At 33.5% G+C, this 14,051-nt stretch overlaps 1 protein-coding gene across 2 annotated transcripts in view; it reads right to left on the reverse strand.

The window, feature by feature from the left end:
* Positions 1-8,093: 8,093 nt before the first annotated feature.
* Positions 8,094-14,051, reverse strand: part of PTPN5 (protein tyrosine phosphatase non-receptor type 5) — a 772,658-nt gene continuing 766,700 nt past the window's right edge. For both annotated transcript variants that reach the window (XM_044082854.1, XM_044082853.1), the window contains one exon: positions 8,094-9,997. In XM_044082854.1, coding sequence (XP_043938789.1) covers positions 9,904-9,997 — 94 coding nt within the window. In that variant the 3' untranslated portion in view covers positions 8,094-9,903. The remainder of the gene's footprint in view (positions 9,998-14,051) is intronic.

Consider the following 14,051-nt stretch of genomic DNA (forward strand, 5'->3'; position numbering starts at 1 on the left):
AATAAATACAGCCTATCCGATACAATCAATCTCTTTTTACTGTTTTTTTACTTGATTGATACTTTCTGGATGATTTTTGTCCCCACTGACCCCTATTCTTTAAGGTTTTCATTTTGTGATACCAGTGCTTAATATAACAGCTTTTACTGCTTACTACAGTGGAATTGTATTACATGTAGTCAGCGTGTCTGTTTCTGAAATAAATAATTTTATAGATTTTTTCTGACTGTACTTTACAATTCTGACATCATCACTTATTCTTGGATACTTTTTCTTTTGGCAAATACTTCCTACCAGCACTTAGTTTATCTCTGCAATGAATTTAACACTCATGACCATGTGTGTATTTATATTGTCTCATGCTTACTAATAGGTATTTAGTTATATATCCAGTGACATATTTATAGGCCCCATGTGGATGGAGTTTTGCCCTCATTCTAGGCATCTTAAGACTTTTTCTGCATAACTATTTGTGCAGAAAGATAGTTGTGTTCTTCCCAAAGCATATAGAATGGATGGGTAACAGTTGGTCCACCATGACCAGCAAATGACTAGATCTAATTGTTTTATCTGTATGTTCATAGCTTTAGCCACTTAACACTGCTTCACAACAGGAACACCAGTGGTCTTTTACCTGAAACATATAAAACAGAGAACTAGAATGACAAAAAAAGGATAATCTGAAAACTGCACCCATTAAAACTAATCAGTTTTTGCTTGGGAGACAAGCCCTTACATCATGTGTGTGTGTGTGTGTGTGTGTGTGTGTGTGTGTGTGTGTGTGTGTGTGTGTGTGTGTGTGTGAATTGGGGGCAGTATCCATACTACTTTACTATATTAGATTTGAGATAACACACTGTCAAGAAAACAATATTCCTCTGAATTATTATCTTGGCATTATTTTGGCTTTATGCTGTTTTTTATCTTTTAGCTTTGGTTTTGTGTAGTTAATAGAAAAGGATAACAAACTGCTCAAATGGGCATACACACATGCTAACAAACTAGTAACTAGAAAATGTGTGTGCAATGTGGACTGAATCAGATGGAGACCGCCGGAAGATAAAATCTAAAATCTTAATGGTTGATTTAATGGTTAAGCGCTTTTGTTTTGTAAAATACAAAAGTTCTTCAAAATAAAGTAGTAAAAAAATACATCCTGTTTAAATAAATGTGCCATCCAATCATATTCATGTGTTTATTTAAAACAACACCACATTTGATTTTACTAAAAACAATAATGTCATTGTATATAAATAAATACATTCACAAAACTAAGTAATACAAATATAATACTATGCATAATGAATCAGTGTTACCTGGTATTAAATCTAAAAAAATATATATGGATATATGTACAGCTGTATATAATTATATACTATATATATTTAATTTATGTGTGTGTGTGTGTGTGTGTGTGTGTGTGTGTGTGTGTGTGTGTGTGTGTGTGTGTGTGTGTGTGTGTATGGGGGCAGTATCCATACTACTTTACTATCTTAGATTTGAGATACTATCCATAATAAACCAGTGTTACCTGGTATTAAATCTAAAAAAAATATATATGGATATATGTATAGATGTATATAATTATATGCTATACAGATTTAATATATGTGTGTGTGTGTGTGTGTGTGTGTGTGTGTGTGTGTGTGTGTGTGTGTGTGTATGTGTATATATATATATATATATATATATATATATATATATATATATATATATGTAAAATCCACTATTACAGTTTTGCTGCTGTCAGTTTTAGAACAGTAAAATAGAAATATTCTCATTCAGCCCTGGAAGTGCTGTGGCATATGTTCATTTTTTCTATTATACAAAACATGAATTTATCAAAGCAAGTGCACACAAACAGACACAGACACACACACACACCTCACTGTGTTTAAAAAGGACTTTGTTGACACATCTGGTAGAAAAATCATAAATGTACTCATATTATTTTCTTGACTATCCATATCCTATACATATATATATTTTGGTTACAACTACTCCATCAACTAACACATACACAGCATCTTACCCGCTATAAAGTTATCCAGCATCCATCTGCTTGTCCAGCAGTAAATACCATTCTATACAACTATGTTTCCATTTGGACTTTATGACCCAAAGACTAAAAACTTCTCATTGTCCACAAACCTATCAAATCTTTTGGGCATTGTCTGTAACCGTACCACATTACCAAGGCCTGGATCTCCTTACCTATATTTATCAGGCCAATATACTCGCTCCAGTCCTTTTTTTTTAAACAAGAATCATCTTTATTAAATTATTGTGTGTGACATAAACAGTCTTACATTTATATTAATGAAAATAAATAAAAAAGCGACACAATCTCAGTTGCAAACATTATACCTTACAAACCATGCCATCACAATTGTAGCTGCAAACATTATACATCACATTTAATATATCCAGTCATTGTCAGTCAGCCATTACATAGCTCATTCAGATCCTGCCTTCTTTCTTCCTCTGCATGTAGTGGTCCCACATTTCCCATTTTTTTCCTGTGTAATTTACTCCTACCTTTTTCTAAAGATCCCAGTTCCAGTTGTTTTAGCTCTGTTACTATCTTTGTTACTTCCAGTAAAGTTGGTTTAGACACTGACTTCCATTTTCCAGTTATTGCTTTTTTGGCAGACATCATAATTAGACTCAGCAAGGCCTTACTATGTTTAGGCAATTCCAACTCTGTATCATAGCTCAAATAAATCATTTCCCTAGTCACTCCAATTTGCTCACCCAGCATCCCCGACAGAGCTGTCAGCAGGGAATCTTTAAAGTTAGCCAACTTATTACAATCCCAGAAAAATATGCTCCCTCCAGTCCTTTAATCTTTCTTTCTTTCTTTCAGCTTTTCCCGGTTAGGGGTCGCCACAGCGGAACTCTGGTCCGCTAATGATTGGCAGTAGATTTTTACGTGTTGGCTTGCCGGGCCTAACACACAACCTTCAACGAAGGAATGCCCATTCATGCATGTCGACACACAGAAGATGCTCTAACTGAGAATCGAACGTGCAACGTCTAACTGTGAGGCGACAACGCAACAACAGCACCACCACTGAAATACTTCCTAGCCAAAATCTGTCTCTGTTATTGTTTAAATACAGGATAGGCTCTATCCCTAAATTTGAACAAGTACCTATTCATACCTTCACCTCCTAGGACTCCCTTCTTCACTCACTGTTTACTTCAATACATTTCTCTCCCCAACTATCTAAATTTGGCATAAACCTGTTTTTTTTTCTCTAACTTCATAGTGCAGTTCCTGTCTGTATTATACTAACTTATCTTTAATCTGTCTAAACTGGCTAAAATGTATCTACATATTAAATTATTGTCCTCTATTTTTAACCAATTGTTGTCACATAATGTCTAGTTTGCTATATTTATTTATACGGTATATATTTGTGTATTATTTTGAAGAGTGTAAAATTATTGTTGGTAACATGTTTTTGTAATCTTTGGAGTTTTCTCCCTGGATATTCCCCTGAAAATGGGCAGTTACCCAGTAAAATAAATATCAATAAATGAACAATAATCTTACTGGCCTTAGTAAAAATAAACTGTTATGACTTCATTAGCTGGGCTGACCCTGTAATTGTTCATTGTTCGATAAATGTTCTACTATAGTAACACATTTAAATAAAAAAATAAAAAAATAGATGGCATGGTGGTTAGTGCTACTGCATATCAGTTTCAGGATTTGAGCTTCAATCCTGGCCAAAATATGCTGTAAACAGAACTGACCCAATGACAATGTAGTTCTATGCCATTTTTCTCTAAATGCTGGTATTCTATCATCTCATAAATAAATAAAAGCAAGTTATATAGATTGGTGGCTCCAAAACTGTTTCTAACTTTGTATGATGCAACTTTTCTACTGAGATTGTTTCTGCAAACCAGTTAGAAAAATGAAATAAATAAATAAATTAGATATATTTTCTGTTTAAGACTCAAATTAAATACACAAATAAATAAATAGATTAAAATGATACACATTGTTACAGCAGTTAACAGTGCTGTATTACAATGCTTTGGTCAGCTGTTTTGCTCCCTGCTGAGGTGCATTCTCCACTGAGTTTACATGCCCCTTCTATGTTTATGTAGGTTTTTGTCTGTGACATTGGTTTATTCCTATATTTCAAGTACTAAAAGTTGAAATGATAACTTTGCAAACTGACAGTAGGTAAGTTGAATGCGCATGTGTTTGTATGTCATGTGATGGACTTGCAGCCCATTCAGGACTGATTCCATGTGTGTACATCATGTGATGGGCTTGCATCCCATGAAGGACTGATTCCATGTGTGTATGTCATGCAATGGGTTTGCATCCCATTAAGGACTGATTCCATGTGTGTACATCATGCGATGGGCTTGCTTCCCATTAAGAACTGATTCCATATGTGTATGTCATGTGATGGGCTTGCATCTCATTAAGGACTGATTGCATGTGTGTACATCATGTAATGGACTTGCATCCCATTAAAGATTGATTGCATGTGTGCACGTCATGAGATGGGGGTGCATCCCAGTAAGGATTGATTGCATGTGTGTACGTCATGTGATGGGGTTGCATCCCATTAAGGATTGATTTCATGTGTGTACATGTGATGGCCTTACAGCCCATTAAGGACTGATTGCATGTGCAACACCTATTGCCTTCTGACATATTCTCTTGCTCGCCTGCAATCCTAAGGTCAGTAGATATGGAAAAAATGTTATATATTATTTTGGTAGTGTATTTTTGTCATTTCATTTCTGAATTAATTTAAATTAAATTAAATTCAAAAACCAGAAAGGTTTCATAGCATTCTCATGAGATGCAGTCTGAAATATTACATAGTACCGTAGATAGTATAATTTGTAGAATAAAGAAGGAACACAGGCCACATAATTATAAGTTAAATAGTGGTAATTCTGACATAATGCCGAAACAACCCTTTACTACTGAGTCATCACTGAAACTCTGGCGATAAATGCAGGCAAAAATACAGGAACAGACTAATAACAAAGGTCTAGTGCTTAAAGCATGATAAAATACTTGGCCTAGCCTAAAAGCAAACTACTATGTACAGCAGGAAGACACAGCACTGTAACAGATGTTAAAGGTTACCAATCATAAATGTCACAAGGCACATAGGAACATTTGAATATTTGCACAGAAAGAAACTTAGTACTATCAATAATGCATTATACATTATGCAAAAAGAGTGTTTGCCTTGGCTTACGCATTCATTTAAGGATTTCTCTGAGCAAGGCAAACACGTTTTTTTCATTTTTGTAGTATATTTTTAATCCACATTGAGTTCACTGTGCCTGGTGTGTGTTTTTGGGATTTTAAGACAAACGTTTTTGGAAGAATTTGAAAAATGATGGCATGGGGAGAAATGCAACACTATAGTTAATACATTTCACAAGTATTCTAATACTTTTACATTCTACAATGGAATCTATGAATTTAGAAAAATTAGTTTTTTTTTAACTGCATTCTTTTTCACTACTTCTTTAACCACTGTATTTGCATGTGCTATAATATACATGCTACAGTCACTGATGCACAAAAAAAAATATTGCGTCTTTTAGAATTTAAACGAGTCATCATTTAGATGCAAAGTAAACCTGTATCTTCTACAGTTTAATAAGTGAGCATTCATTTAAACACTATTTTTGCAAACTAAAACCTGCATTGTCTATAATGAACATTCATTTAAACAGCATTTGGGGCAGTTCTGTTGCTGCTGTGTATAAATAGTTACATTCCAATTTTGTACCCTTTTTTTGTAATCACTTTATGATACATGAGCCCCAAAATTTCACAAAGACAAACCTTGAAGTGCAATTATATACAATATGACATGTATGAAATGGCAGAAGTTTGTAATTTAACTGTTTTATATGACAAACTAGCCTGATTAGTGGGTTAGCAAGGTATTGTATATACAGTGTCCCATACAGCAACCCTGAAAGTATATATAAACAGCATTAAGAAGTAGTCTCTGGATTCATAGGTACTTGATACAAAACACTGCCACTACTTCAGCATCTCATGTTTTAAAAGTATTAATTTCCATTTGACATATCATTATACGTCATTTAATTGAGACCAGTCAGTAGTTGAAAGCAATAATACCGATGCATCTATTTAAATAACAGATAGCACCAGAATTTGTATATTTGTATTTGATATCCTACAATTATTCACTACCACCATAATGAATTTTGGTTTATGCAAAGTGCACTGATTGTATCACAGTAACAATATGAAAATGCGGTCTTGGGACCAATGATTCAGTTTAGTTGTTTTACTGTACTACAGAAAAATGAACATAATGGAGCTTTCTGTGTATACATCCTCACCCACTACACCCCAATATATGGACTGTTCCCCTACATACCCTATTTTACTGTTCTAATTCTAAGGTCATCATTCTCCTGGGCAATACCAACTGTAACAGTTTTCTGCTCTCCATACTTCAAGTATAGAAATTTGTTCAAGTATAGAAATTTGTTCAATCATCCCTTAAACAATTATTCACATAGGAAGAATGCAATAAATAAATGTGGTTTTGTTCACAGAACCACATTATATATGATTTCATTTTATGACCTTTATTCTGTTAACTATGTATTTCTGGCAAGTAACTTGCAACAATAAATGTGTCATGCAAGTTCAAACAGCAGGTAATCAAAGTCAAGTATCAAGTCTGTATTAGAGCACTTTACCATTTTTTACTAGAACAACATAGATATTACAAGCTGATATCTATATCAAAACATTAAAAGGTGGCAGACTGCTATTTTAACTGCTTGATAAGTAATCTGTCATCAGAATTCACATAATGGACAGATTCTAAAAGTTTTGCTCTCAATGTAAGTCTGCCCTGATTCTGAAAGACGTGCTGTCAGAGTAAGTGACTTACTACTAGGTAAGGCCTATCTGTAAACAGGCTTACATTATGTACGTGGTGACTGCACGAGTCTTTTGGAATTAGCCCCAGAGTGTTAATTTGCACCTTTAAAAGAAAAAATACTAACAATTCATAACATCTATCTTTTGAAAACTATTACAAGCTGCACTCAACATGTCTTCTTTTTAAGTAATCTCTGAATTTAGAAGTTACTGCAAATTAAACTTGCCAGCTTGCAATGAGACTGGTAACATTTTAATGCTTCTGTGTCATGCTACAAAAACAAGATTATATAATGTCTAAAAGTAAATGAACTAGACATTTCTGTACTACACATATTTAGCATTTGACTTGTCTAATTTTTAGGTGACTTTTTAAGATTGATACACTACTTAAAAGTAGAACTGAAGGGTAAATGATTACTATTAGGTAGTATGCCAGTGAAATATCTGAACTGCACTTTCAGTGTAAGATAGTATATGTATTGTTATAACTCATGGAAAAATCTTTCTAGCAAATAGAAATATTTAATTAGATCACATTGCCAAAACAGTACATGGGACCATAAGATGCAGATATAACATTCTGGAGATAAATCCCTGCAACTTTATTAACCTCAAGTATACATGTTTCATATTTTGTATGTATGATCTTGTTGGACATTAAAATTTTTAACTAACTGTAGCAATACAGCTGTACTTTATATACATATCCTAAAGGACACTTTGGTGATAATTATATACTTCTCTGTCAGAAAGGCCATGCAACATTTTCTTAAGGATTAGAAGAGCAATGATGACTGATAGGAGATATGACCAGTTTACAGAAGAAATACTATCAGCTATCATGTTTCATGTTTATATTTTGCAGTATCATTTGTAGTACTAAGTTCTCACAAACTAATACAACAGGGTTTTCAAATCCAGCTAATTTGTCAAATTGGTATGATAGAATAGACTTGGGCTTGTAGTCCAGAGGATTAAGAATATGAGCTTGCAATCTGCTTCCTGTGGTAGACAGCTTCATTCCCTCATTCTTCATTTGACTTCTGTATGCCTTTGGGGAAGTCATTCAACCAGACAGTGTTCTGGGGCATCTGGGCTAGGCCTTGAAGTAGTCTGCTAAACTATGTCTGCACATTAAAGGAAGGAATTTCAGTGCAATACAATGTTATTGTAAAGTAGTTTTATTTCACTTTCAGCTGATTTTACAAAATGCTATAGTATATTTCAACATTTTTTATCTCCACACTTTTTTATACTTGACTGAAAGCACTGTGCATTCTCTCTAACCTGGACATCAACAATTAAAACAAATGCTGTCTTCTGTGTGTGTAGTTATAAGAATATCTTCATGGTTATTAAGCTGAAATGTTTGCTCATTTGAGCAGTGGAATTAAATACCCTTACATTTTTAGAGTTGTTTATGGAGATGCTACTAAAGTCATCAGCTGACTACAGTTACCAATTAAAAATATATTTTTATGTAGGACAAGATTTTTTAGCACATTTGTATTCTTACATGTTAACAAAAACAATTCACACTTAATGAACACTTACTGAAAAGATATCAAGAAATGATCAGAAATTAATAAGATAATAACCCCTTTCCCCATTTAAACCTTAACCTCAATCACATTTGAAACACTGAAGAATAACGTATGACTTCTGTCTCTAGGAAATATTGACACTTTTAGCAGCATTTCCCCCACTCCTTTTTAACTACTTATTCATAGTATTTCTACCCTACACAAGTATCATTTTGTTATGCTAAGCAATACAGCAAGGCCCAAGAATTTGAATATGTAGCATTTCTAAATATTTAAGTTGTTAACAGAAAAACAATATATTGAACTGCACAGCAGTCCATAGCATAGCAAAGGTCACCATTAAGTAGTATTAATTATAAAAGTTGTAGCATCACTTAAATATCAAATAATCACCAACATCAGTGACAGAGAATCTTAGTTTTAACATGCCCCTTCTAGTTAAGCAGACCTAGGTATTAGATAAAACTGTTTCTGTGTTGCCCATGACATCATGGGCTCAGCACACGAAAAGGAGTGATACACAGCCCAGCCTGAAAAAGGATGCAGAATTTTTCATATTACACAGTTGCTTAGACAACATAACTTTTGTAAAGCACATTCCATTCCAAGATGTAGTCTTCAGTCTGTGTTGAAATTTGCTGATGTCATAATGCATTTTTAATTTACATTTTTTCTCAGGGAAGAAAGAAAAATAAGTAAGTAAAACATTTGTGCAAAATAATTCTCATATGGACAGTCGAAATGAAGTACAGCAATTATAAAATATGCTCTGCTAGAAAAATCTATGATGCTCTCCACTTCTCAGAGTTATTTTTTACAACGCATGTTGCTTGACTGTTTGCAGAAGATATGGTTGTGGCAGAAATGATGGTTCTCTATATATGAGCTCTGACAATTGTAGGTGTGTTTGTTGACATCTGCCCTTCTACAGGAAGTATTATTTTGATATTGTTGAGAATTTCAGTAGCATAGTGTAGCTGACTAGACATTTATAAATAAATAATTACATAAATAAATACATATATTTGACACAGATTCTTGATAATTTTAAAAAGACAAAATAAAGTGGCAGAATTGCAGACTTAAACAATATGTCATATGTATCTGCATGAAATGTTTGACACGTGTCATGTACAGAAGACGGTATGAAATTGTTAACCGTATGTGATCACAGATTTTCTGTGACAAATGCAGAATGAAATGTATGCCTTGTGAAGAATACAAATATTTTTGGTGAATGGTATCGTCTGTAAACAAAGTGAAGACTGATATTTCAGTTCTTAAATGTTGGAACAGTATGAGGCAAAAGTGAACTAAAAATACTTCTTTCTGTAAGACTTGAGAAGGACCGTACTTTTACCACATCAAGACTGTATCCAGAAGTTTTTACAGTCAGTTGGTTCTAGGTTTCATAACGTATGAGGCAGCGCTTCATTCTTTTACCGTTTGTGACAATTTTCTTTCGTAGAGACTCAGAACATGGTGGACAAACTGGTACTGTTCACAAGTTTGAATCATTCCTCCTCTGAAAATGAACAAAAATATTTTTTTGAGATTTTATATCATGTTGTGTGTCTTTACTCATTAGGCAGTTAGTTCTCGACAAAACTTATATTTTTGCTTTTCAATAAACATTTGCAATATAATATTTAAGAAAATAAACTGATGAAACATGACTTCACATTTTAATACAAAATGTGCTCATATGTTTGTAGATGCAGATACTTTCATATATTTGTAGATGTTATTCAGTGAAGGAAACCCTAATCCTGTCCTTGCCGTCTTTAGGCAAGCATTAAAATGCTGTGAAAATTTAAGGTATACATTATAACCACAATGTGTAAAACAAAGACAGTGAATAAATATTAAAATTAACTACCGAATCTTAGCAGTTTGATGGGCTTATACACTTTAAAAAACAGAATATGAAAAGTAATAGCACAAATTAAACACAAGTAAATAAAACCAATAAGACAACATACTACTGTATAAAACAATTAATTAGTTTGGTAAGGTAATGTAAACAATCACATTTCTTATATCAAACACAGAAAATGCCTTTATTATTAATTAGTGACAATGTTCATAAGTTCAGTTTCAGTTTTGTGGTCTGAATGTTCATCTTATGCTTCATTTAAAATAACTCACTTTAACAATGGCACGAGCTGGAATGATTCATTCAATTTGTTATCTTTGGTCATAAAAAGTTCTAAGGCTGTGGTTTGAGTAACAGAACATAGTTTTTGTTATCAAATGTAGTTTGTCTCACTTCCATGAAACCGAAAATATTTCCACTATCAGAAAGTTAAACATATTCCCATTAGAGTTGTACTTACACAACCATTACACACCACCGGGATTTTGCTCACCAGTTTGTTCTTTGAACCTGCAGCTGCTTTTCAGGAAAATAAAGAGCTGCATGCTATAAACTGAGCAGATACAGGGAGTATTCAAGAAGACTTGCAAAGCCCTCATGCTTAGCTAAATTGCATGGCTGGATTAACATGTTGGGGCCTAGAGTTGACTAGATATAACTGAAAGCCGATATAGTGCTGATATAAGTTCATAGGTAAATAGTAGGCTGTCACTCTTCAGACTATTACAAGCCTAGTCAATAACCAAAAGTCAGACTCAAATCCTGTACCTTGTATCTGTCAGGTAAAGACTTTAACTATTATCACAACACCCACCACCCCAAAGAATGGACTGTATGGTAAATGATAGCAACCAAGTTAATGGCAGCCATTATGCTACCAGCTTCATTGTTGTACTCACACTTATTTATGGAACGGTGAGGATATAAATAAGTACATTTTTGGTTGCAGATAAAAAAGATCAGCATGAGCTAGCAAATGGAGCAAAGTGTCAGTTTGAATTTCATGTTAAATAGTGAAAAAAGGATTCAATATAAAAATGAAAAAGAGGATAAAGACAACATGGTCTTGTTCCAGGTTTTTAAATGGGTTTTAATCAAGAGTTACCGATATATAAAAGGTTGAAGTATTTCATATTTTAAATAAGCAAAGTGGACAGAGACTTCTCATTACACTAAAAAAGGATAACTAATGCTACCAAACCTTTAGGGCCATCAACAGAAATAGAAAGAAGAGGAAATATTTCATTCATTCTAAATGAAAAACAGATTTTAAAGTGTTAATTTTATCCCAAATTTATATAGAAGCAACACTCTTTCGTATATTTATAAGGTATTATATGCCTTCAGTCTGTTAGTTAATTTTACTAGCTTACATATTCTTCTTTACTCCAGTCAGTGCATGGAGCCTTTATTGTAAATCTGTACTTTGCTTCTCCTGTGACAGACAGTGTTTATCACAGCTTTAGCTCCTCTCAACTTTATGTTGAGCAGCAAAAAAGGAAAAGCGTCCAATTGATCCGAGGACCAAAGAAGAAGAAGAAAAAAGTTCATCCTTACACTACAGCAAACGACTTGCTCCAAATGTAAGATGAGTATTTCTATAAGCTAAATGCCCGATATAGAGCACTGAGCACTTCAGCCCTGACAAAAAGTACTGTTGGCATTTGTTTCTGAATGCCTCTGTTGCACTAGACTACACATGGAGCACTGAGGCACTTCAGAACAGACGCAAATGTAATAATGGCATTCAGTAAATTAACTGCTGATCACCCCTGTAACACCTTGCTCCTGGGGTGGATAGCTACACTTATGGTTTTTAGTTTTACAAACCTTCTTTCTTCATAGATACCCTTCCTTGTTTACATTGCCCTTATGGATTCTAGTCCAAATCCCAATGTGGGGTACCATTAAATTTTGTATATAAGACGTGTTGTGTTCAGATTATCCTATTTTCTGTAGATTGTCTCCTGTTTCATTCTCTCCAGAGCTTCTGTCTGGAAACATTTTTCAGGTTAGTAGCTACATAAGATGTCCTAAAGACAGGTGTTAATAAAGGTCAGCAGTTTGTATGTAAAGTTCTTGGTTGTAATATCAACACTATAACACATACAGCAATGGGAACTTGTCACACTGGTGTTGACAAACAATCCTCATTCCTATATGCCTGATGAGGCTGTTACTTCTCCATTCTGTATTCAGTGTAACAAAGTTATGTCATGTTTGGATGATCCTCATATTATCATCTTTACCTATCTTGAAAACAATATTGTCAATGTATGTGAAGTGGTCAACTTTTTTTTACAATAAACTGAAGCTTCATATAGGCTATTCACTCACAAGATCTTGGTGTTGCTGCCATTAATTTCTGCTGCTAGTCATTTAACAACACTCCAGATCCTTTACATCTTTGTTTCCTTATGCTGAATGTGATAACAGGCAGATATCAGCAAAATTCAATTATTTCAACAACTATTTCAAGAGCCACTAATAACAAAACTTTAAAGACAAATTTAACAAAACAAGTAGTTTATAATTTGCAGACCCCATAGCTCCTATACCCAGTTTATGAATTAAACTTGTTTTAACTTGCTGTATGTCTGTATTTGGATATTCCTTAAAAGTAGCTACATCCATGTACACACAGCAAAATTCTTGCTGACTCAACAATAAACTGTTTATAGAATTTTGTTAGAATGCCAAATGGACTAGCAATTTACAAAGATTCAATTCTACAACTTTCACATCTTGATTTTTTTTACAGTTAATTTGATTTATAACTATAATGAATGTATTAAGGAAAATTTTAAATTAGTAAGAAAGTGAAGATTTGTGAGCAGTGACTATAATGGGCGAACTGCACTTTTAATATACGCCTTTTCTAATTACAATTACAAGTTAGACTAACACTAAGAATAACCGGTCAGTATCTGGCATTCCTCACTTTTAGACAGTACTAGTCCTGTTGCATCAAGAATATGAGGAGAAATAGTTTATATTGACATGATCAGAGACTATTTTCCTAACTACGTTTGTATGTAGAATGTACATGGAAAGGGTTGGACAGCTCTGGTAAACAAGTATAGTATAATTACATTTGTCTGGTTATGTGAAGATGACATCTCCCAGTAACACAGACATTTCTGTCTGATACAAATTATAACACTATTTGTTAATAAATGAACTATATCAGAATAGGATGTCTTTAATTATCTGAGCATAAATGTGCTTGTATTTCTTACTTTTAGAGATGATCAGAATGTGTAAACTTGCTTGCTATCAAAGGTACATTGCTGTCAACATCTAGATAATAAAGCAGTGTTGGTGTTCTAGAATCTTCTGATTAATGATGTCTAGTATTTTCAACAGAAAGAGATGAACTTACAGGTGAATAAAACATATTACCTTTCATGCAAATCATGGAATAACTTGTAAAGAATGTCAATAAAACCATAACACGTAATATAGACAGAGACATTATTCCTAAACTAGTCATTTCAGTAGTAGATTTATCAGTGGGCACTATCCCAGCTTGCATTTAGAAGGAATCTAGGCCCACTCCATATAGGTAGTATCCATTTTCACTTCAAACTATGATGATTGTTATTTCCACACAACAGTAAGTTTATTACAAAGTTGTTTTACTTCTGCTTAGCTATTAATATTAAAATATTGCAATTATTAAATATAAAGGTTTTAATTTATT

Source organism: Protopterus annectens, chromosome 9.part0, assembly GCF_019279795.1.
Source record: "Protopterus annectens isolate FY-2018-M chromosome 9.part0, PAN1.0, whole genome shotgun sequence".
Taxonomy (NCBI): Eukaryota; Metazoa; Chordata; order Ceratodontiformes; family Protopteridae; genus Protopterus; species Protopterus annectens.